This window comes from Mytilus californianus, unplaced genomic scaffold (genome assembly GCF_021869535.1).
Source record: "Mytilus californianus isolate M0D057914Y unplaced genomic scaffold, xbMytCali1.0.p SCAF_3, whole genome shotgun sequence".
Lineage (NCBI taxonomy): Eukaryota > Metazoa > Mollusca > Bivalvia > Mytilida > Mytilidae > Mytilus > Mytilus californianus.
Window position 1 is genome coordinate 102,195,237 of NW_026262679.1, and position 23,476 is coordinate 102,218,712.

General features: G+C 31.0%; 1 protein-coding gene and 1 long non-coding RNA gene across 5 annotated transcripts in view; one reads left to right on the plus strand and one right to left on the minus strand.

Annotated features, from left to right (window-relative positions):
- The window catches only part of LOC127735560 (phospholipid-transporting ATPase ID-like), a 93,234-nt gene that overhangs the window by 58,650 nt on the left and 11,108 nt on the right, over positions 1–23,476 (minus strand). The window contains exons 1-3 of one of the 4 annotated variants that reach the window (XM_052245791.1): positions 22,980–23,143; positions 9,084–9,120; positions 6,429–6,485 (exon numbers count right to left, since the gene is read on the minus strand). In XM_052245791.1, coding sequence (XP_052101751.1) covers positions 6,429–6,459 — 31 coding nt within the window. In that variant the 5' untranslated portion in view covers positions 6,460–6,485; positions 9,084–9,120; positions 22,980–23,143. Of the gene's footprint in view, positions 1–6,428; positions 6,486–7,294; positions 7,368–9,083; positions 9,121–20,139; positions 20,424–22,979; positions 23,144–23,476 lie in introns of those variants that run through there. The other 3 variants (XM_052245790.1, XM_052245789.1, XM_052245792.1) reach the window with 3 other exon arrangements.
- On the plus strand, positions 566–3,861 carry LOC127735605 (uncharacterized). Its single transcript, XR_007998519.1, has 2 exons — positions 566–654; positions 3,749–3,861. It is a non-coding gene; the product is annotated as an uncharacterized LOC127735605 (long non-coding RNA).

A 23,476-nucleotide genomic window follows, 5' to 3' on the forward strand; every position in this document is an offset into this window, starting at 1 on the left:
AATCACATAAGGCATAACAGAAAAAAAATGTTTCTCTCTAAATATCATAGTTTTCATGATAATAGACAAAAATGAAAAAAAAATGGTAAAATTTGTCATTTATGGGCAATAACTCCTATAAGAGTTTGTCTAACAGTTTTGACATATATGGACAATTGGTAGAGCTCATTATTCTGAACATTTTTGCTCCTTTCAGATTTTCTCTATTCATAACGGTTCAAAAAATAATAGACAAAACTTGCATCTTACCCCTATGTTCTATTTTTAGCCATGTCGTCCATGTTGGTTGGAAGGCGGGGTCATCGGACACATTTTTTGAACTAGATACCCTAATGAAGATTTTGGCCAAGTTTGGTTAAATTTGTCTCAGTAGTTTCAGAGGAGAAGGTATTTGTAAAAGATTACCAAAATTTACAAAAAATTGTTAAAAATTGACTATATAGGTTAATAACTCCTTAAGGGGTCAATTGACCATTTTGGTCATGTTGACTTATTTGAAGACCTTACTTTGGTGAACATAATTGCTGTTTACAGTTTATCTCTACCTGAAATAATATTCAAGATAATAACCAATAAAATGCTTCGCTTTACACAATATTCGCGCTTGATACAGGTCTGAATTTGGATTGTAAATAAATATTTGACACATAATAGGTTTCTGACACCAAATATGGTCATAATCTCAATTCCAATTTCCAATGGAGTTTGCAACCATAATTACCAATTTAAATACATCATAAAAGTCTTAAAATAGAAAAAAAAATCCCCCCCCCCCCCCCAAATTTTTTGAACCCCCTTATGATGCATCACCCCAAACTCAATCCCAGCCTTCCCTTTGTGGTATGGTACCTTGCAGTATATTTTCAGAGAGATCCATACACTTGAACACAAGTTATTGTCTGGAAACTAGAAAAATGCTTGTTTTTTGGCCCCTTTTTGGCCCCAAATTCCTAAACGTTTAGGGCAATTACCCCCAAACTCAAACCCAGCTTTCCCTTTGTGATACAGAACCTTGTAGTACAATTTTAGAAAGATCCATACATTTACACACAAGTTATTGTCATGAAACTAGAAAAATGCTTGTTTTCTGCCCCTTTTTTGGCCCTTATTCCTAAAATTTTGAGGCAATTACCCCCAAAATCGATACCAGCATTCCCTTTGTAATATGAAACCTTGTGGTACAATGTCAGAGAGATCCATACACTAACACACAAGTTATTGTCTGGAAGTTACAAAAATGCTTATTTTTGGCCCCTTTTTGGCCCCTAATTCCTTAACTGTTGGTACCATAACCCCCAAAATCAATCCCAACCTTCCTTTTGTGGTATTGAACCTTATGGTAAAATTTCATAGAGATCCATTCACTTAAACTAAAGTTATTGTGCGAAAACCAATGTGTCTTCAGATGACGACGACGACGCCAACGTCATACCAATATACGAAATTTTTTGCGGTCGTATAAAAACTGCAAAATTTCCTTAAATTTACCAATTCAGGGGCAGCAACCCAACTACGGGTTGTCTGATTTGTCTGAAAATTTCAGGGCAGATAGATCTTAACCTGATGAACATTTTTACCCTGTCAGAGTTGCTCTTAATGCTTTAGTTTAAGAGATATAAGCCAAAATCTGCATTTTACTCCTATGTTCTATTTTTAGCCATGTCGGCAAGTAAGTTGGCGGGCCGTATCATCGGACACCTTTTTTAAACTAAATACCCCAATGATGATTGTGGCCAAGTTTGGTTAAGAGGAGAAGATTTTTGTAAAAGTTAACGTGGACGGACGACAACAGACAACGGACGCCAAGTGATGAAAAAATCTTACTTGGCTTTTTAGGCTAGGTGAGCTAAAAATGGACCCTTATTGGTTATATTTCTTAAACTCCCAAATATAGGTCTTCACAAAAATGGAAATATAATGATAGTCTTGATTGATAATGCAATATGGCTACAAGTTAATTGTGAATTCTAGCCATAAAAATAGGATTCCAATTTCCTAACCTTTATCACAAGAAATCCATTTGCAGACAGTACTTTTTTTATATATTGTTTGATTAGGTGTGAAGTATTTGCCACAGTTGACTGAACATAAATTCATCTAATTTTCATCCAGTTAAGCGTCCCATGTAGTCCACTTATTTTAATTCAAGGACTTCTAGAGAAAAATCTTCCATGTCATACATCCAATTAAACTCTGAAACTTTTGTTTGATTCACCTGATTTCATTAAATATTTAGCTATTAATGAAACTGACTTTTAATTGACATTTTCATAATAATATCCTTATGTTCAATCCAAGAGAATTAAAACTATTCAATTATAAAGGTGTTGTGAGCAATTCTCTTTTCATCTCCCACATTGTTTTCTGAACTAGAGATTAGACTAGTATGTTGTATTTTGTTTAACCAAAGGGTTTAATTTTCTAAAGAATGTAATAATTATTTCCATAAATTGATAAAGTACATGAGTACTTTGAAAATGGACTGTTATCACAATTAGCATCAAAACTTACAACAACAAAATACTCTGTTCAATAAACAACATTCTAAATTAAAAATTCAACAGTGACATTTAAAATAAAGTTTTGAAAATCAATGAAAGGGAAAAATATTACATTTGTATCTAATAATAATTGGTCATGTCACATGATGACTTGATCAATATCACATGGAGACATAAGAGCCAGTTGAAGCCCGCCTCTGGATGAGGGATTTTCTCGCTGTGTTGAAGACCCATTGGTGACCTTTGGCTGTTTTCTGCTCTTTTGTCGGGTTGTTGTCTCTCTGACACATTCCCCATTTCCATTCTAAATTTTATTGATCAATATCACATGATGACTTGATCAATATCACATAATGACTAGACCAATATCACATGATGACTCAGATAGACTTGATCGATATCACATGATGACTAAGAATCTATGTGATCTTTATAACAATGTGTTAAATTTTTGGAAAAAAGAGCAATGGAAATTACATAACTCAACATAATTTGTACTAAACTTTATTTAATTGCTCATATGCTGAGTTTTAGGTAACAAAATTGGCTGATTCATGACAACTAGAGCCAATGAGTTGTATATATGCATTTGAAAAGCTATATATAACTTATAACTTTTAAAAGTACATAAAGTAAATTATTCATCAAGCTTATGCTCACAGGTATTACAGTCTCCAGCTATTACACTTAACAAGGTATTACAGTCTCCAGCTATTACACTTAACGAGGTATTACAGTCTCCAGCTATTACACTTAACAAGGTATTACAGTCTCCAGCTATTACACTTAACGAGGTATTACAGTCTCCAGCTATTACACTTAACGAGGTATTACAGTCTCCAGCTATTACACTTAACGAGGTATTACAGTCTCCAGCTATTACACTTAACGAGGTATTACAGTCTCCAGCTATTACACTTAACAAGGTATTACAGTTTCCAGCTATTACAATAATAATTATTATTGAAAATTTTAACATGATCAGGAAAAGTATCGATAGGATTGTATAAAATGTCCAAATTCCTTTTCACAAAATTACAATTTTCAGTTCCAGAGATACTTTTCCTAAACAACTGAAATAATGAGAATTCTTACATACTGTTATGTTAAATAAAATGCTTCGCTGAGCGCAGCTGGATACGACCGCAGAGGTCCAACCCTGAACAGTTGGGGCAAAAATGGACACAATATTCGCGCTTGATACAGGTCTGAATTTGGATTGTAATGAAATATTTGACACATACTAGGTTTCTGACACAGAATAACTGTAGTCAAAGAACTTAAAAATTGGTTATATGATTTGAATTTATATTCAATTTTTTGCTTTTGTGCAATACACTATGCTGTTGAATATTAACCCCCCCCCCCCCAAAAAAAAAAATATTTTGAATAAATTTTCTTTTTAATTTCTGAAATCTGAAATGAGAAAAATTGTAGCCACCCCACAAATTCTTATTTACCACCCCCCCCCCCCCAAATTTTTTTCAACTCCCCTTTCCCTTATTCCAAAAATTATCTCATTTCAAATTTCTAATGGAGTTTGCAACCCTAACTACTCATTTAAATACATCATAAAATATTAAAATATAAAATGACATACAGTCATGATTAAAATTAATATCAATTAATAGTAACTTCTAAAAATAAATTTACAGCTAATCATCTCAAGACAATCATTTCTTAATACATAATTTACAAGCAGTGTAAGGGAGGTAATCAAACATATATACAACAGTATCCTTTAAATGGATTGGATTACCTCCCTTACACTGCTTTTAAATTGTCTAAATTGTCCTTAAACCATAAAAACCCTTGTTTCCCCCCCTTTTTTGCCCCTAATTGCTAAATGGTTTGAGCCATAACCACCCATAACCATTCCTTTGTTGTATGGAAACTTGTGGTATAATTTCAGAGAGATTCATACACTTAAACACAAGTTATTGTCTGGAAACTGCAAAAATGCTTATTTGGGCCCCTTTTATGGCCCCTTATTCCTAAACCTTTGGGGCAATAACCCCCAAAATCAATCCCAACCTTCCTTTTGTGGTTATAAACCTTGTGTTAAAATTATATTGATTTCTATTTACTTATACTTAAGTTATTATCCGGAAACCATCTGTCTTCGGACGACGTTGACGACAACGACAACGTGATACTAATATACGACCAAAATTTTTTTAATTTTTGCAGTCGTATAAAAATGAATTATAACTATATTTAAATTCCACATTCTTGGTTCATCAAAATAATTAAATGAGAATAGACAAGATATCAATAAGACAGGAAATCAGCAGGAAAAACCCAAAAGATGTTAAGAGGTTTTCTTTAACAGACAAGTGTCTTTACCATAAATAATGTCAAGCTTTAAATCACCGTAAGTACACAAATGTGTTGATAATCAATCTAAGAGACTCTTCCGGATGCACACCTCTGAGGAGCCAATTTTTTTAGAATTAAACTTTTTTTTCTTTACCTGATTTTTGGGTTTATATGACTGTAAAAAAATAATTGGTGAAGAAAAAATCATATGGTGGTGCACTTCTTTTTTTGCTACGGCCCTTTGAAAGTACCCAATTTTGATGATTTTCCCATTTTTGGGCTATTATCGTGAAAAATACCACAGTTCCACAATTAAACTTTTTTTCATACTTTCAATAAAGATGAAGTGGACCATTCTGTATAAATTTAACTTTCAAAAAATATAGGTAGGTGTTAATATAAGAAAGTTTTATTATATTTTGATGTTATTTCTTGTCAAATTTACCGTGCTGTCAATTTTGTAAATTTGTGATTTTTCTCTATTTTAAGAACAAAATGCATATTATTTCAACTTCTCTGTTATAAATGATTGAAAATATACATATCTAAGAAATTTGAAAAGAAAAAAATGATATGGGATGTACATGTTTCTGATAAAATCATTTGTTGTACCCCTCATCCATTTTCTCAAAAGTTTGGCTAAAAAGACTGACTTGATTGGTAATAAAATTTGAAAAATTTATAATTCAAAAACTACTTATTGTAGATACACAATTCTTTCACATAGTTAAGTTTGATTATAATTTTTTTTAGATTCATTGATATTTTCCACTTGTATCACATGTTTTGGAAATAATTCCAGAACAAGATTTTAATGAGACTGAAACGTCAGAAGAATACATCCTTAAAAAAGTTAAAATACTTTCCATGAAAGAAAGAAAGAAAGAGAGAAGCTATCACCAATTTCCTATTTAAAAGAATAACAAATTCCAAAGAATCCAAACCCAGAAAACTAATTGTTATGGAATCTGAAATGTATCAGTACTACATACATGTCCACTGACATTGTCATGAACCAGACTACAATGCTACCTTAATCAATGATTGATTGACCCAGAAGTTTTTGCTGGCTTCTTAATGTAATTAAGCACTGTAAATTTGTATTGATATTTATATTAATGCGTCTATAATAAGGGTTATACATAATGTTACAACATTTTAACAAAGGCTTAAGTAGAATTCCATATATGTAGATGTTTGTCTGTAAATATAAGTACAGATTTATCTCCTCTAAATGTTTATATTTATCTGTTCTCAAATTGTTATTTTGCAGAGATTGTTCATCTCTTTTTGTTTTTGTCTACTAAACATTTGGTGTTGGGTGTAAGATATTTGGTAGTTTGTTGAATGGAACTTCTCAAAAAACTCAAAGCAGTTCAGTGGTTTCTGTATAAATGTGGATCCAGTATTTTGGAAAAGGGGGGCCTTGGGACCCCCAAACTAGGCAACGTTGGAGTGGGACATATAAAAAGTCTATGTATTAACCATATATGTAGTTCCATAAGAGGTAATTCCTTCTTTAAAGGCTGAACTGTCGGTACAAACTCAGCATCAAACCCAAAGTATCTCAAGAGTTTTACACATGTAAAAAGATTAACTATACTATACCTGGAGGTTTCTCTTTACCAAAAGGCCACATGGTATTTAATCTACAAGATGTTTAATCTGCAAAAGACAGAAATTTTATTCTTTTTTTTTTAATTTCACAATGTCAACATGTTTCAATGAATTTATAACTCTTAATAAGGAAAACATAATTTCTATATGAAAAAATAAAAATGTTTAAATAGACTATTTTCATATTACCGACTTTTGACTCCAGATTATATAATTTGTCGACTGGTTACCTTGGACATCATGGTACCAAGTCAGGTAAGAGCAAGCTAAAGAAGTAAAACCAAGCTTTCAATCGGTACAATTTTTGGGGAAAATTTCCTGCTTAACATTTTTATTTCACTACAAAATCATCGGAAAACAGTAAACTTTACCCTCAAATTACACCGATTATATGTTTGAATTTTCTTATTTTGGTTGCTCTTACTTGACAGAGAACCATGATGTCCAAGGTAACCAGTCCACAAATTATATAATCCGGAGTCAAAAGTCGGTAATATGAAAATAGTCTATTACCTAGTTATTTGATCAAAATGATAAATCAAAACAAATGTCTAATTAGCATATACCCAACATATTTTTTTTCACATATGTTAAACAAGCTACTAAAGATATATTTGTTTGTATTTTAAATATGTGAACAATACTATTTTATTTTAAGCTTTGTGTTTAACATTCTTTTAAAGAGTACCATATCTATATTTGTGGTTAATTGATATTATGCTAGGCATTTCATTACGAAATCAGTATTGTAAGTGTACCATTTTTTTTGCACTTTTGTAAGTAAAGTGTACTAATAAAATTATGAAAATTAGTACAATGCCAAAAAACAGTCCTTTTTTCTTTAAAAAATGTCATACCTCTGTTGCCATGGTGTGTTGTACATTCCCAAACATACATTAGTATCTCAATAACTGACATAAACACTGTTTATTTTTAAATATCTTTTAACATGTTTAATGTAATACTTCCTTAACTTTGTTAAAAAAATCAGATGTAACATAAGACAAAAAAACTTTTCGTATTTTAGCAAAAACGTTTTGTACCAAATTTAGAACTGATTTCAAATATATTGCACTATTCAATTAAGTTTCAGTTTATCTATAGGTTAAATCAATAAACTTTATAAGGCTTATCATCTTACAGGAAGCCACTAGATCTTTGACTATAAAAGTACTTAAAATAAACCATTGTAATTTACTTCCTCATTCTGTTTTTAATTTCTAAGTTTTTTATCTACAGGCCACTGATAGTTGTTTTAAATCAGCAACAATACAATTTACGCAAAGTGCTTCAGTACAAAATCACCCTAGTGGAGTGGAGAGATTCTCATTAAAACAGTGTGATTGTGCATGATTAATAAGAATGTTTGCAATTTGAATTATGGTCACTTAAATTTCTTTTCAAATACTGCTGTAGGAGAAAAAGTTAATAACACAAAATCACCAGCATTCACCAAAAACAATTCCCGCTGGAAGAGTGATTTTTTACTAAATCACAATGCATATATGAAAAATGTTTTCTCTAAGATGTTATCATTATCTTACAGTGTGATTGGGGTTTTCACAAATTTAAGATTCAAAGTGGGCTGATATCATAAATATTTTTTTTTCATTTTAACATAAAAGTTTATTTTTAAAAGGAGAAAATTGAGATCTAAATAAAAAATAAGATATATAGTGGCAGCATGTGTGGCCACAGTGGATGTTTTTTATTATGTTTTGTGATTCTGTAAATTCAGAAATAAATGTGTACATTTATTATTGCGATTTTTAAAGAATGGACAAAAAAGATAGATTAATTATTGTCTGCAACCAGATATATACAATGTAGGTAACTGATACCTGAATACGAGTTCTTATTATTGTGAATCTCAGCCAGTTGCATTATTCCCATTAATAAAAACGTCAAAATAATTTTTGAATTTACAGTAGCTTATTGTTTTTGTCATTTGGGAAATTTGGTTCAAATCTTTAATAATCTGTTGAATCTGTCAAAACTAGGCCTATGGTGATTTATAGTTGGCATACTGTATGAACACATGTATATTGTTAGAGATCATATGTTTTCCTCTAAATGTCTTCATTTTCTTTGTGTTGTTTGAGGTTGCTGTCTCATATATCTAGATCTTTAGAAACTATTAACACCCTTCCAGTTTGAAGTACATATGACTTCCAACCTTCTTTTGCAATAACTTCTTGACAATTTTTTTAAGTGATGTTATTTTATTTCAGGAGTTTATGTCACCATTTCAATACTGACCTTAACAAATTAAATGTGTGCCAACAACTTTGTCTTACATATACTTATATAGGTAAAAAACATTAAAGCAAACAATATGTGCCATTTTTTCAATACAAGCATTATATGTTAAGTATATCAAATTGATAGGTCAATGAAGTCAAAGCAAACATTAATTCAGACCACATTCATTTCAACCAATAACAACCATATCATTCAAAACCAATGATGTGTATTGGATCAAGCTCCAGTGATAACTACAGTTTTTCCTTATTTATTCCTACAATTTGATCGAACAATACACCAGGGATTACTTATATCTAGTGCTTAGCAATATCTGCATACAAACAAGTGATTAATTTATCCTAGGAACAATCAATGAATCAATCACACATATTAAACTCTTACCTTGAGTCCTTCAATCTGTTGCCATCATCTTAACATCCTGAAAAAGACCAATGTTTGTCATCAAATATATAAATTCTGTACAGTGCATGAGTATAGTCATAGTTGGTACATAATAAGACATCCAGTGAACCATAATCGTCAACAGGCTTTACACTACTATGAATATTGATATTGAGTCCTTAAATTATCAATTATGAATTATTGCTATTCCATGTGTGATAGAATTATGATGAGACTGAAAAACAATAAAAAATTACAAATGCACAAACCATGTTTTTCTTGTAGAAATTTAGGACTTTAACAAAAAAGGTTAGAATTGTTTTTTTATTCCATTTGGTTGAAAACTGTTTTTATAATTTCACCATGCCCCTCTCGCACTATCATAGGTCCAGGGAACCATGAAATAAGGGTCAAAATCTGAATTTGTCATATTATAAACTGACAACGAGCATGCGTACTAAGTTTCGGGATTATGTGAACACATCTTCATGTTAAACTACCTTAACCAAAAATGTGATCATTTGATGATTTTATCTATATATATATATATTTTTTTAGCCTACTTGAGATCACAGATTGATTCTTTCCAACAAAAATCTATACCAGTTTTTAAACCTCATTTACCATTGATTCAAATCATTGTTAATATGCAAGGATTTGCTTATATACAGTTTTCTTATAAAATATTTACAGCAAGTTTCTGCTTCACAATCTTATCACTTTCACCTGTTTATTTAGCTGGATAAAGACATTTAATTATATGCATGTTTACATAGATTTACCACAGTCAATCATACTAGATTTACAGTAGTAAAACATCATCAATAAACTTTGCAAAATACTACCCCTTAAATGAATCAATAATTCCTCGTTTGAATAAATTATTTCAAAATACTCAATCACAACATAATACAGTTTGGGTGGATTTTAAAATTTCCATCCCTCCACAAAGGGCGCAGCTTGATACGACTGCAGAGGTCTAACCCTGAACAGTTGGGGCAAGTATGGACACAACATTCAAGCTTGTTACAGCACTGAATTTGGATTGTGATTAAATATTTGACACAGCATAGGTTTCTGACACAGAATGAATGTGGTCTAAGAACTTAAAAAATTTTAATTTACCTATTCAAACCATATCATTATTATTTGCTTTTATATAAAAATCAAAAATAAACCAATTTAAATTGGAAAATTTTAAAGAAAAAAAAGGGGAAAAAAATCCCCCTTCAAATTTTTTGAACCCCCTTATGATTCATCACCCCCAAACTCAATCCCAGACTTCCCTTTGTGTTACAATGTATGGTGCCTTGCAGTACAATTTCAGAGAGATCCGTACACTTAAACACAAGTTATTGTCTGGAAACTAGAAAAATGCTTGTTTTTTTTGCCCCTTTTTTGCCCCCAATTCCTAAAATTTTGAGGCAATTACCCCAAAAATCAATCCCAGCCTTCCCTTCGTGGTATGGTACCTTGCAGTACAATTTCAGAGAGATCCATACACTTGAACACAAGTTATTGTCTGGAAACTAGAAAAATGCTTATTTTTGGCCCCCTTTTGGCCCCTTATTCCTAAACATTTTGGGCAATTACCCCCAAACTCAGTTCCAGTTTTCCCTTTGTGATATGGAACCTTGTAGTACAATTTCAGAAAGATCCATACACTTACACACAAGTTATTGTCATGAAACAAGAAAAATGCTTGTTTTTTGCCCCTTTTTTTGCCCCTAATTCCTAAAATTTTGGGGCAATTACCCCCAAAATCAATCCCAGCATTCCCTTTGTGATATGAAACCTTGTGGTACAATGTCAGAGAGATCCATATATTAAACTAAAGTTAGAGTGCGAAAACAAATGTGTCTTCGGACGACGACGCCAACGTCATACCAATATACGACCACAAAAATTTGTTTGCAGTCGTATAAAAATTCAATCCATTCCCATCCACCCATTTAGTTGGGAGCACATGCCAAAACCTTTTTTCAGCAAGAGAATGGAACATAGAATACATTGTACCATGGTAGAGGCCATCAAAGCACACTAATCTACTTGACATAAAATTCTTAGAATGTAACATGGACATTTATGATTTAACATAATCTAGGTCAATGAAGCATGAATAGTAGGTCAGAGTGATTAACTTTAAATGGAAATCTGTTATCCTAACCTATAAGAAATTTTTAAAGTTTGATTTTAGATTGTAGCAGTGGTGCCAAATGTACTCCAATAAAACCCTCAAACTAAAGATCCTAACAAAAAAGGCCTTCTTAAATCTGACAGACAATTACAAAACACTATCATCTGGAATAGACACTTGAATAATATGTATTCAAAATATGAATTCTACATACAGGTAAACTTAATTATAACTTCATACAATTCTCCTGCTTAATTGGAAACAAATAATTTAAAAGCAGAAAACCTAAATTAAATAAAATCAAGCATAAAAAACATTGTCTGGAAATTATTTCTACAAAAAATCCTAACTTGATCTGTTATACATGTGTGAAGTTTTTGTATTTAAAATAACTATCTTCTGGCTTTAAGTCAAGTACAGGTGAGACAAAAATGTGAATGTACTAATGATGTTTCAAATCAAATTACATTCTCTTTAAATATGCTTAAATATATATTATTTATTTTTGTTTATTGAAATAATACAGCAACATTTATCATGCCAATCTTATAAGTAAAGGGAGATATTGTGTAGATGGTAATGTTATATCATTTGACGCTGATCATCTAGATATAATAAAAACAATCAAGAAATGTATTAAAGAATAGAAAATTTGTAAAACAGTCTGTAGAACGGCTGTGTCTCTCCTGCTATTGCTGCTGTATGTACTTCAGAGTAAAAGTGTAATGTTGACTGTCAAAAAGTCCATTTATCAGTAAAATACAGAAAATAAATTAAAAAAAAATCAGATGCTATTTCTTGATCTTGAAGAAGCTTCCATCCAAGTTTCATAAAATTCCATGAAAGTTTGACAAAGTAATTGATGTTCTCAATTTTTTTGATCCCAGACTGTTTGTAAATGTTAATAGCAAAAATTTAAGTTCATCTATCAGTAAAATACTAAAAATGTGGGTTATATGCAGATGAGACAGGAACCTAATACCCTTCCCCCCCCCACCCCCCACCCCCCCACCCCCCAAAAAAAAGACATCTAGGTGTCAATATACAATCTTTTACAACAGACATTAAGCGTCCATACAATGCATTATGACCAGCTCTAAGCTGTTTGGAGATATGTATTTACTGCAGATTCAGAAATCATTTTTTATGTAGCTTTTTAGTAAGTGTTACAATTGAATATTGCAATGATTATACATTAATTTGGATTTTTACTTTTATTACATCGCGTTGACCCTGAGGGCATTCCGATGTATTGCTATCGCCTAGATTTCCATTACGTAACTTTCGTTTAGGGTTTGTAACCGATCTATAAACATGATAAATACGAGGATATTAACGAGTGCAAACTAACATTCTTTATTGTTTGCTATAAAAACATCTCTTCACTGAATACTGATAAAAATATTTTTGTTTAGAACATAAATTAATAATATGAAAATGTTTTGTCATTAGATATATATATTTCTCTAATTCTTCGTCAATTTATCCCTTTCTGCACCCATTGTATAAAAAAAATTTAATCAACGTGTTGTTTGTTTGATCTCAGTTCTTCATTGGTTAAAATCAGATTATGACGTAAAATTTTCTTGCTTTCCTCTGAATTTCCTATTGTGACGGCATGAAAAAAGGCGACCATGCCTGATGACGTCACATAGAAAGAACACATCTTTTTGCAGATCATTCGAAAAGAAGGAATAAATTTGCCTGCGTATTGTTTGAAAATCATTAGAGAAACAGATTCCACCACCAAATCTCGTGTAATACGATATTTATCCACTCTCGGCAGTTAAATTTTAAATATTTAAAACGCTCGGCGAGCCTCACGTTTTAAATTTGAAAATTTAACTGTCTCGAGTGGATAAATATCGTATCACACTCGATGCAGTGGTAGAATCTATATATATATATATATATAAGTAAAAAATCATTGATAATATCTATGCACACGTACCGAAAAATTGTGTTAAAGCATGCAGAAGAATATCTCAAGAACGTTTTGCGACAATCCCGGCAAGGACCGGTAACTCTGTAATTGTTTTTGCGGGAAAATATGAATGCCTACTCATATCCAATCTTTTAGAAAAATAAGAATGTCCACCATGCACTTGCACTGCACTATTATTAGAATAGTATAATAGAATGATATACAAATGGATGAAAATTATATATATATGTAACTGTTATATTAATATAATATATAACAACAAACCAGTGTATACTGATTTGTATCACTATAATATAATAGTTATTACGGTGAGGTTGAATTTCCTGTCATTTATTCATCATCCACACACGAACTTGTCTCAGAAAAAAATATATCTCTGTAATTTAACCTCAGTTTCAGGTATAGAGATGTGATTTTTTTCTGTGACAAGTGCTTTTGACCATCCACAAGAACTTGCCGTCATCGGATGTTCAGTACTTCAGTACTTTGATTTTACTTTATCAGGTCAAAGATTCAAATTGAAAGATTAGGCATTTATAATGGATTGTCAAAGACAAAACTTCTCAATGATATTGATAAAATGCATGCATAATTAGAAGTGATCAAAGTACAGGTGTGTCCCTGAGCTGGTGTCTAATCCACATATACCACGTATCTCCTTTTTCATTTTCTTTGTTCATATTACAGCAAAAACATTCAATTGTAAACCAATTGTCTGACAAGTGGTCATTTTTCATTCTTGTTTTATAAGAACCATTTGAGGAATGGACAGGTGTTAAATAAATGGGGAATGTGTCCATGGGAAACAGATGATGCCCCCGCTTGCATATCATAAACAAGAGGCTGTCAAGTGACAGCAAACAGGATTTTCCTGCAGAGGTTGAACCCTGAACAGTTGAGCAAGTATGGACACAACATTTAAGCTTAAAACAGCTCTGAATTTGGATAAATATAATAATCTATTTTGAATATTCATTTTCAGCCTCTTGTTTATGATATGCAAGCTGAGGCATCATCTGTTTCCCATGGACACATTCCCCATTTATTTAACACCTGTCCATTCCTCAAATAGTTCTTATAAAACAAGAATGAAAAATGACCACTTGTCAGACAACTGGTTTACAATTGAATGTTTTTGCTGTAATATGAACAAAGAAAATGACTTTAAGGTCGAAGATTCAAATTGAAAGATTGGGCATTTAAAATGGATTGTCAAAGACAAAACTTATATTAGACACACCTGTACTTTGATCACTTCTAATTATGAACAAAGAAAATGAATATTCAAAATAGATTATTATATTATCTAATTAATAATGAAAATGATATTTGCAAATCTGAACCCCAACCAGGATCATGTAAAAATTAAACATTAACACACACAACAAAAATAAAATACCACATAACAACTGTGACATCTACCTTCATAACACACATGACTTAAAAAAAATGTAACACAATGTATATCTATTTTCAAATTATAATCAGATATAATTAATATTTTTTCTTTCATTTGTCACAAACTAATATAGATCTGCAACTTATCTATCAATGTGATCAACTTTAAATGTAATGAAATATATCCTTTAATAAAAATAGATTATTATCTAATTAAAGGAGTTCACTTCAGAAAATTAGTTTATACAGAATAACAAACAAACCTACCACAAAATTCTTCAAACAATTTACCAAAGAAAAGATAAAAAATCCAAAATCCCATTTATCATTGATACAATGTCTTTTAAAAATCTTTTTAAAATGAGTTATTTCACTTTGTACAGAAATGGATTAATTCATCAACAATTGAATTCTTTGGAAAAGGCTATAACTGAACAAGAAAAGCTAAAATCATGAAAATTGGACTTGACCTTCACAGGAAACAACATATCTAAATTTGAAAACATTTCTTCAATGCATTTTCATGTAAATGAATGGACACTGTTTGACAGACGCCCGCCCGCCAGCCAGCCGTACATCCCCAAATCAATAACCGAATAACTAAAGTTAGAGCACGGAAACGAAAAATTCAGCAACTTTTTCATTTGTAAAGGGGCATAACTCAAGAACAGTTGAAGTGACAGTACCAAAATTCAAACTTGATCTGTGTTTTGTGGTAATAAGCATTGTGTATAAGTTTCATAACATTTGGTTGAGGCAATCTAAAGTTAGAGAATGGAAACCAACTTTGGGACGTATGGACAGACAAGGGTAAAACTTAATGCCCCCTCCGCTACGGTGGGGGCATAAAAATAAAAGTTCAGGTAATTTACCAAAAGTGCTCCATGTATTATTTCATTATGTTTACCTGAATGGGTGCAGCTGGACTATCTATATACTTATTTTAGATATATTGTACTTAGGTGATAGTAGAAAAAGGTATTGACTTCCAATTATCTTATACATATCCCCATACAAATGTACTTGTACAGTGGGCCTCACTTAATTGCATAAAATCTGTTCTTAAAAGCAATAGAATTTAAGATACATATAACATATATGTATATATTGTTATATGAATTTTACTCATTTCTATCCATATGATAGAAATGAGCTAAATTTGATCCCCCAAAAAACAAAAATAAAAACAAAGTAAATGTTACAGTAGTCAATTATAATATTATGTACTTATTAGATGCAGGCTTTTTTTTAACAGTTAAACAATTATTCTACCATTAGGCTGTCAGTTTTGACATAAATTCTAATTTGGCACTAACAATTTCCTAAATTTCAAAATATAAGTTCATGAAAGGTCAAAAAAAAATTTTCAATACAAAATGAAATACCATCCAATTAAATGACAGAAATTGCAAAATTAAGTAGAAATTAATAACACTAGTGTATGTACAGCTTTTTGTGACATACTGTAAATGAGGAAAAGTAAAAGTTTGGGGGTTGTTTAAAAGCAAAAAAAAAATGTGTACCAGCACCAACAAAAAGAAATCTATATGATCATGCTGATAAAAAATCACAATAAATGAACAGTTTGGGCACTACAAAATTACATGAGAATGGGACCAATGTCAAGTGTACACATATCAAATTTGCTACTGAAACATATTGCATTTTACGGGGGCCAAAGTACAATGTAGAAAATAAATCAAATTTTGTAAGTCCTAAAGGAAAATGTAGGTAAAAGAACTAAAAAAGAATTTAACTGACATATGGAAATGTCTTCACAGTGGCAAGGAGGAAGGTATATGAATATTTTGTAAGTTTAAACTTCTGTTTTATCTAAACTATTGAACTTAAAATTTGGACACACAAGAACCAGCTTAGGACCTGAGGTTCTATACTTTGTTTTTAGGACAAAAGCACAAACTTTAATTCATTTTGTAGATTATCAACATAGTCATTGTTGGGACCCTTTATAGCTTGCTGTTTGGTGTGAGCCAAGGCTCTGTATTGAAGGCTGTACTTTGACATGTAATGGTTTACTTTTACAAATTGTGACTTGGATGAAGAGTTGTCTCATTGGCACTCATACCACATCTTCTTATATCCATGATATCTATAGGCTTACACTGAGTGTTTGGATAACAAAAACATTAAAAGAAAAGACAGCACTTCCATAGATATTTTCAAAAAATTTCATAAACAAATTGCAACTAGAAGTTAAAAAATGGTCTTCAAGAAACAGACATATATGTTAAAACCATTAAATTTTTTTTTTACAATTTGATGACCATTTTTTATTTGTTCCCATTTTGTAAAAGGCTACAAAGCAATTATCTAGAAAGGTATTTTCATAACCTACCAGTAAATATCTCATGATGCAAATGTGGTTAGATCATTATCACATCTAACTTTAACAAAATAATATGCAATAAACAGGTATTGACTGCAAAATATTAATAACAAAATCTATCAAAATATAAAGATAAAAAAATCACCATGGCAACTGAAATGACAATGTTTTCTGTATCATCAAGTTGCATCAAATTAATTTTACAATCTATGTTTCATCATTTGAATGACAAAAGGAAATAAATATGAGCATAATTCATATCCAATCTGATTATATTACATGTATACATGTACATATATATTAAGTTAAAGTTCATACAAGCAAACATTATGATTATCACTATATTTGTCTGTTTGAGCTTTTACTTAAAAGAGCATTAGCTGTCAAATTCATGTTCACTTTTATAAATTTTGACTTGGTTGGAGAGTTGTCTCATTGGCACTCATACCACATCTTCTTATATCTATCAACAATTTGACTCAAATACATGTATTTGATTTATAATTTAAGAAAATGTATACATCCAAATTACAAAAAGTCTTAAATAAACAATTCATGGACTAGATTATATGCATCAACAGTTGTAATTAACAATCAAATAACCTCTGAAGACTGCCTACAGACTGCCTACGGTCATATAACCCAATTAAACATGAATTTAAATATAAACAGATAGAAAGCACTTGCAATTGGATTTTTCTAGGTCTGTTTGATTTCATGCTATAGGTTAAAAAATATGTTAATCATCGTTTTAACCTGCACATAAGAATGATTTTTTGGGATCGAATCAGTCAATGAAATGATTCACCCTTGTTTCACTTCCAATGTTGACATTCTTTTCCTTTTTATAGCTGAAAACGCCTTGTACATGCGTAACCTATCTCCAGCTAAAGGGTTAAATTGAAGGTCACATGAATACGGATTCAAATGAGGTTGAATTATTAACTTGCAAGTCAATAATACATCAGCAATGTTCTTATTTTGACAAATTTGGGCCAAACTGACAGCTTTATATAACGAAATATTATTTCTAAATTCCACTTTCATCAATTCTTGAAACAAAAAGAATAGAATTTAAATTTTTGTCTAAATCGTAGCTTATTCCACTTAAAAGTCATATGAAACGAGTTTCTGGAAATTATGATGTAAAGGAAATTTTTTAACCAATTTCTGACTGTTAATGACGTCTTTACACTAAATCCATTGGATGTTGGATGTGTACCGATTGATATTTTAGTCTTATTTGTCTTATATGCGGTATGGGTTTAACTCATAGTTGAAGGCCGTACGGTGACCTATAGTTGTTAATTTCTGTGTCATTTGGTCTCTTATGGAGAGTTGTCTCATTGCAAATCATACCACATCTTCTTATTTTTATATATATACTAAACTAAGTCCATTATGAACAATTCTTTACAATTATTACAAATCCATAACCTATAATCGACAAAAAAATAATTAATTCAGTGAAAACTTTTCCAGTATAAAAAACATAATGTAAATTCAGAAATCATTGGGAGGTTTTTATTATTGCCAATATTGCGAATATGTCACAGTATCACAATGATATGAATTTGCATTCTGAATTTATTATCATATGCAGATTTTCCTGAAATCGCAATAATTAATCTCACATTTTTGTTCATTCTTCAAAAATCACAATAATTTTTACATTTACAGTAATTAACTTTTTTAGAAAATTTGAAGTACCACATGATTTTAATATGATTCTCTATAACATTCCTTCAGTCCATTGCTGAATTGTGAGGAGTACATGCAAAAAAAAAAAAATGTTATGATTTCTCAAATGCATATTTTATGGAAAAATGAAACAAGACTAATTGATGTTTGATTGATAAAGCCTTTTTTCATATTCAATAGTTGCAACAGCTTTCTCAATTAACTATTGACACAGAGATAATTGTCTCTCCTATGGGCAGATAATTCAGAAAAAGACAATCTGATAGACAGCAACATTGCTAATTAATTCAGTCACTGGACCATGACCTAGTGGACAGGGCCTTGAAATTATTGTCAAACTGATATGTACTAATAGTAATGCAACTTTATAGAAAATATCATTGATCTATCACAAGTAGTACCTATCAAATTGACTTCAGCAGAAAACTTAACAATTGTTGACGCTGTAGACACAGTCTTTACTGACAAGGACTTCTTTTAAACTGTGTGTATAGCTGTGTGTTTGTTTATTCCACATTGGCTAGAGGTATAGGGGGATGGTTGAGATCTCACAAAACATGCTTAACCCAGCCGTATTTATTGCACCTGTTCCAAGTCAGGAATCTCTAGCCTTTGTTAGTTTTGTGTGTTTTTTTAATGTTATGTTCATTTATATGTTTTCGAGTTTTAGTGTGGCATCCATTTCGCTAAATTGGTATACATTATTGTTTAGGGGCCAGCTGAACCAAACTTCCGGTTGCAGGATTTTCTTGATGTGTTAAAGACTCATTGGTGGCCTTGCACTGTTTTCTGCTTTTTAGACGGGTTGTTCCCTGTTTCCATTCTCAATTCTATTAAGCAGAAAACTTTACATTGAAAATTGCGTATTAATTGAAAGTCGCTAGACCAGGATCTAGGGGGAGGGCCTCGAAAATAGTTGTAGAAACTGATATGTACTGATAGTAATGCAACTTTGTAGAAAATATCATGAATCTATCACAAGTAGTTCCTATCAAACTTACGTAAGCAGAAAACTTAACCATTGTTGACTCCATCGCCATTGTAGATGACGGAAAAGCAACACCTATGTCTTACCTTCAGGAACTTTCTTCCCAGGCGAGACAAAAACCTCAATCATATATGTATCATGTGTATGTACAAATTTACCAGTCCAATGAAGCAAGTTCCATGTATTTATATAACCATGAACTTATGACATGCTTGCTCGAAACCTCAATCATATATGCCATCTACAAATTCACCAATGAAACAAGTTCCAAGTATTTATCTAATAATGAATCTATTTTAAGTGGTATGTCAAAGTCTCAAACATATTGCAGGAGTGCTTTATCAAAATCTTAATCATATGGGATACATGTACAAATTCACCAATGAAACAAATTTCAAGTATTTATCTTACAATGTACTTCTTATAAACTACTGATACAGATCCTGCATATAATTATATAAATATGAACATTACTGTTAATAACATTAAGACATCAAACACTAATCTAATAAACTTGTATGTTGCAATTAGATTACAAACCCTGTGTTATTTCTTATTCATTGACAAGTAAACATAGGGCTGGCAAAAGTCAGTAACAAGACTGTAAGACAATCATCAAGTTAAAATGAAGTTCAAGTGTCCTCAGCCATGTGGAGATTTTTCTAATATTTCCTGCAGGAGTAATTATTTCTAAAATAACAAACAAAATAATAAAAAAAATGTCCATACATGTAAGATGTCATTATACTCTCATACTTTCACTTTTCTATGTTCAGTGAAGTGAAATCTGGGTCAATATTTTAAACTTTGTCATAACTATATGCTTGAAATTTACATCATATAATGAATATTAGTACTACGTTCCAGGTTGATGTGACCTGATAACTGTCATATTACAAAAAAAAAAACAATTACGGTATAACTTATGATCAATATAAATAATCATAATTTTTATGAAGACAGCTGATTACTTTTATTACTTACCTGTATAAAGGTCTGTAATTCTAATTATTTAAAAAATGAACGGTCGGTTTATAAGGTCTAACCTAGAAATGGTAATAGTATTAAACACTTGTGTCCACACATTATACAGTGTACATTTACTTTATATTTAACAAAGTATGTGTACACTATATTATATTCAACAGGTTATAAAATTTTAGGTTCATTGATTATATGTATCAAATTCAAAATCTGATTGAATGGTTTACCTGTATATTCTGTAGCTATCAAATTTTCTGTATAAAAAACTCCATATATTAATGATTTAATCTTAACATCTTGTACCCACCCTAGGGTGTAAGTTCATTTTTATCAGTCAAATAAATAATATCTATTCCAAGCACAAGGGAAAATACACCTTACTGTTACATTTTACAAAATAAATGGGCAAAATATACAATCTACATTGGGCTTGTAATTATAAAGGGGATCAAGTGGTCCTACTGGCCCATGCATATGGTACCACAGTGCTATCTAAATTTAAATATATTATAGTGAAAATTTATTAGAAATAATAGTATACATTGGGGAGAGGGGGTATTCATTTCCATTTTAATTAGGTCATTTTTCTCTACTTGTTATTTTTTGGCCAATTATTCTCTTTTCTGTACATTTAAGCACCCCATTATGTTCTATTCTTTTTCTGCCTTTTTTCCTTTTTTTTTTTTTTTTTGCCCATGCCAGTATTCTCTTTTCTGTAAATTCTCAGCTTCCAGACTCTCATAAACATGTTTAAGACAAACACTGCTATTTCAAAATACTGGGGAGAACACAGGCCTAACCTGACATAAAAGAAATAGAGTCTATTATTTGTGTAGGCACTTAAGTCTTTTCCAAGTACCGGTAAACCCAAACCTTTGGAATGTTTCAAATCCTTCAACTATACTTTGAGTGACTGATCATAATTGTTCATGATTCTTTTTACTTAACAGCATGAATAATGACATTTCCTGCAAATCAAATAAGCCATTTTCCTATCTATGAAAAAAGTAGGTTTTTTTTAGAGCAATTTCCCATTTCAGCTATCAATTTTTTAAAAGGATTTGACATTACCAGTATCTAGAAGAAGAAACAGTTTCAACATGAATGAACTACACACACATATAAATACCTTGTAATACCTCCTTCTCAGGCACACCCCAATATGAAAAAGTATCTATTATTGATATAATGGAAAAATTACAAAATATTTCCAATATATCAAAATTAATGTTTTTCATATAAATCAATAAACAGCTGCGCCATGAGCGCATGATACGCCCGTTGTCTTGTGTGTGAATTTTTATGCAATAAGCATAAATAGTTTCTGACATACGGCGTGACATGCGAAAACCCCTCCCCCTTTTTTTACAAAATACTCAATATCTCAAAAATAAAATTTTGAATCAAAACCAAAAAGTATACAGATCCTTAGATTAATATAACTAAGAAGTGTGTAAAATTTTAAGCAATAATCATAAATCGCTTTTGAGATACGGCGCGACATGTGAAAACCTCCCCTTTTAAAAAAAAAAAATCAATATCTCAAAAATAAAATTTTGAATCAAAACCAAAAAGTATACAGATCCTTAGATTAATATAACTAAGAAGTGTGTAAAATTTTAAGCAATAATCATAAATCGTTTTTGAGATATGGCGCAACATGTGAAAAACCCCTCCCCCTTTTTTTACAAAATACTCAATATCTCTAAATAAAATTTTGAATCATCACCAAAAAGTATACAGATCTTAAGATTAATATAACTAAGAAGTGTGTAAAGTTTTAAGCAATAATCATAAATTGTTTTTGAGATACGGCGCGACATGTGAAAAAAAAACACACACCTGTTTTAGTTACTAAGTCCCCTAACTCAAAAAGTTTTAATCTTATTTTCACCAAAAAGTATACAGATCGTTTGACCATCATAAGAAACAACTATGTTAAGTTTCATGAAATTTGGATAAGTCATTCTCAAGTTACGGTACGACATGTTTACGCCGGACAGACAGACGGACGGACAGACAGACGGACAGACAGACGGACGGACGCCGGACATTTGTATACCATAATACCTCCCGTCAAAAATTTGACGGGCGTATAAAAATGGTGCAAGCAGATTTTTAAAATGGTGACAAAACAATCACTTATTATTCTACAGGTATATATTTGTACACAAGGAAATCCCAATCTAGGATGAGTTTATATATATGTGTACAAAACTTACATCTTGTCTCCATCAAGTCAGTAAAAGTGCAAACATTGACACATGTACCGATCCCCCCAAAAAGGCACCTTTCGTCCAAATGAGCAAATAGGAAATAAAATACTCACAATAACTTTTGATCAAAGATAATTCCATAAAACAAGGAAAAAATGTACATTACAAAAGAAGACTCACCTTTAAATGTAAAACGATTAGTTTATGGTTTATAGATCGACACAGATATTGACCCAAGAATGAATTCATCCAAGTTGTCATAATAGTAGTAAATAGCACATAGTAATTCAACTCTTGCCAGTACATATTCATAATGCATACATTCTTGTGTTTAAAAAATCAATAAATCTAAATTAAGTACAAAAAATCATCCTTCTTAACATGTTACATGTATATAATGTACAGAGATTTAATAGTCTTTATAACATTTTTAAAAATAGTTTGAGAATACATGTAAGTATAAGCAGCTGAAATTTAATCAATGAAAAAAATTGGACCAATTCTAAATATGTACAATACACTTATTAACTTTTTATTGAATTAATGCATATGTACATCAACAGTGCACAAGTAAATTTTGACATTATATTGGTTATTAATTCAGGTTTTTAATTCTATTTATTTAGTTAAAAATGCAAACCTTGATAAAATTTCATCAAAAAAACTCACTGGGATTG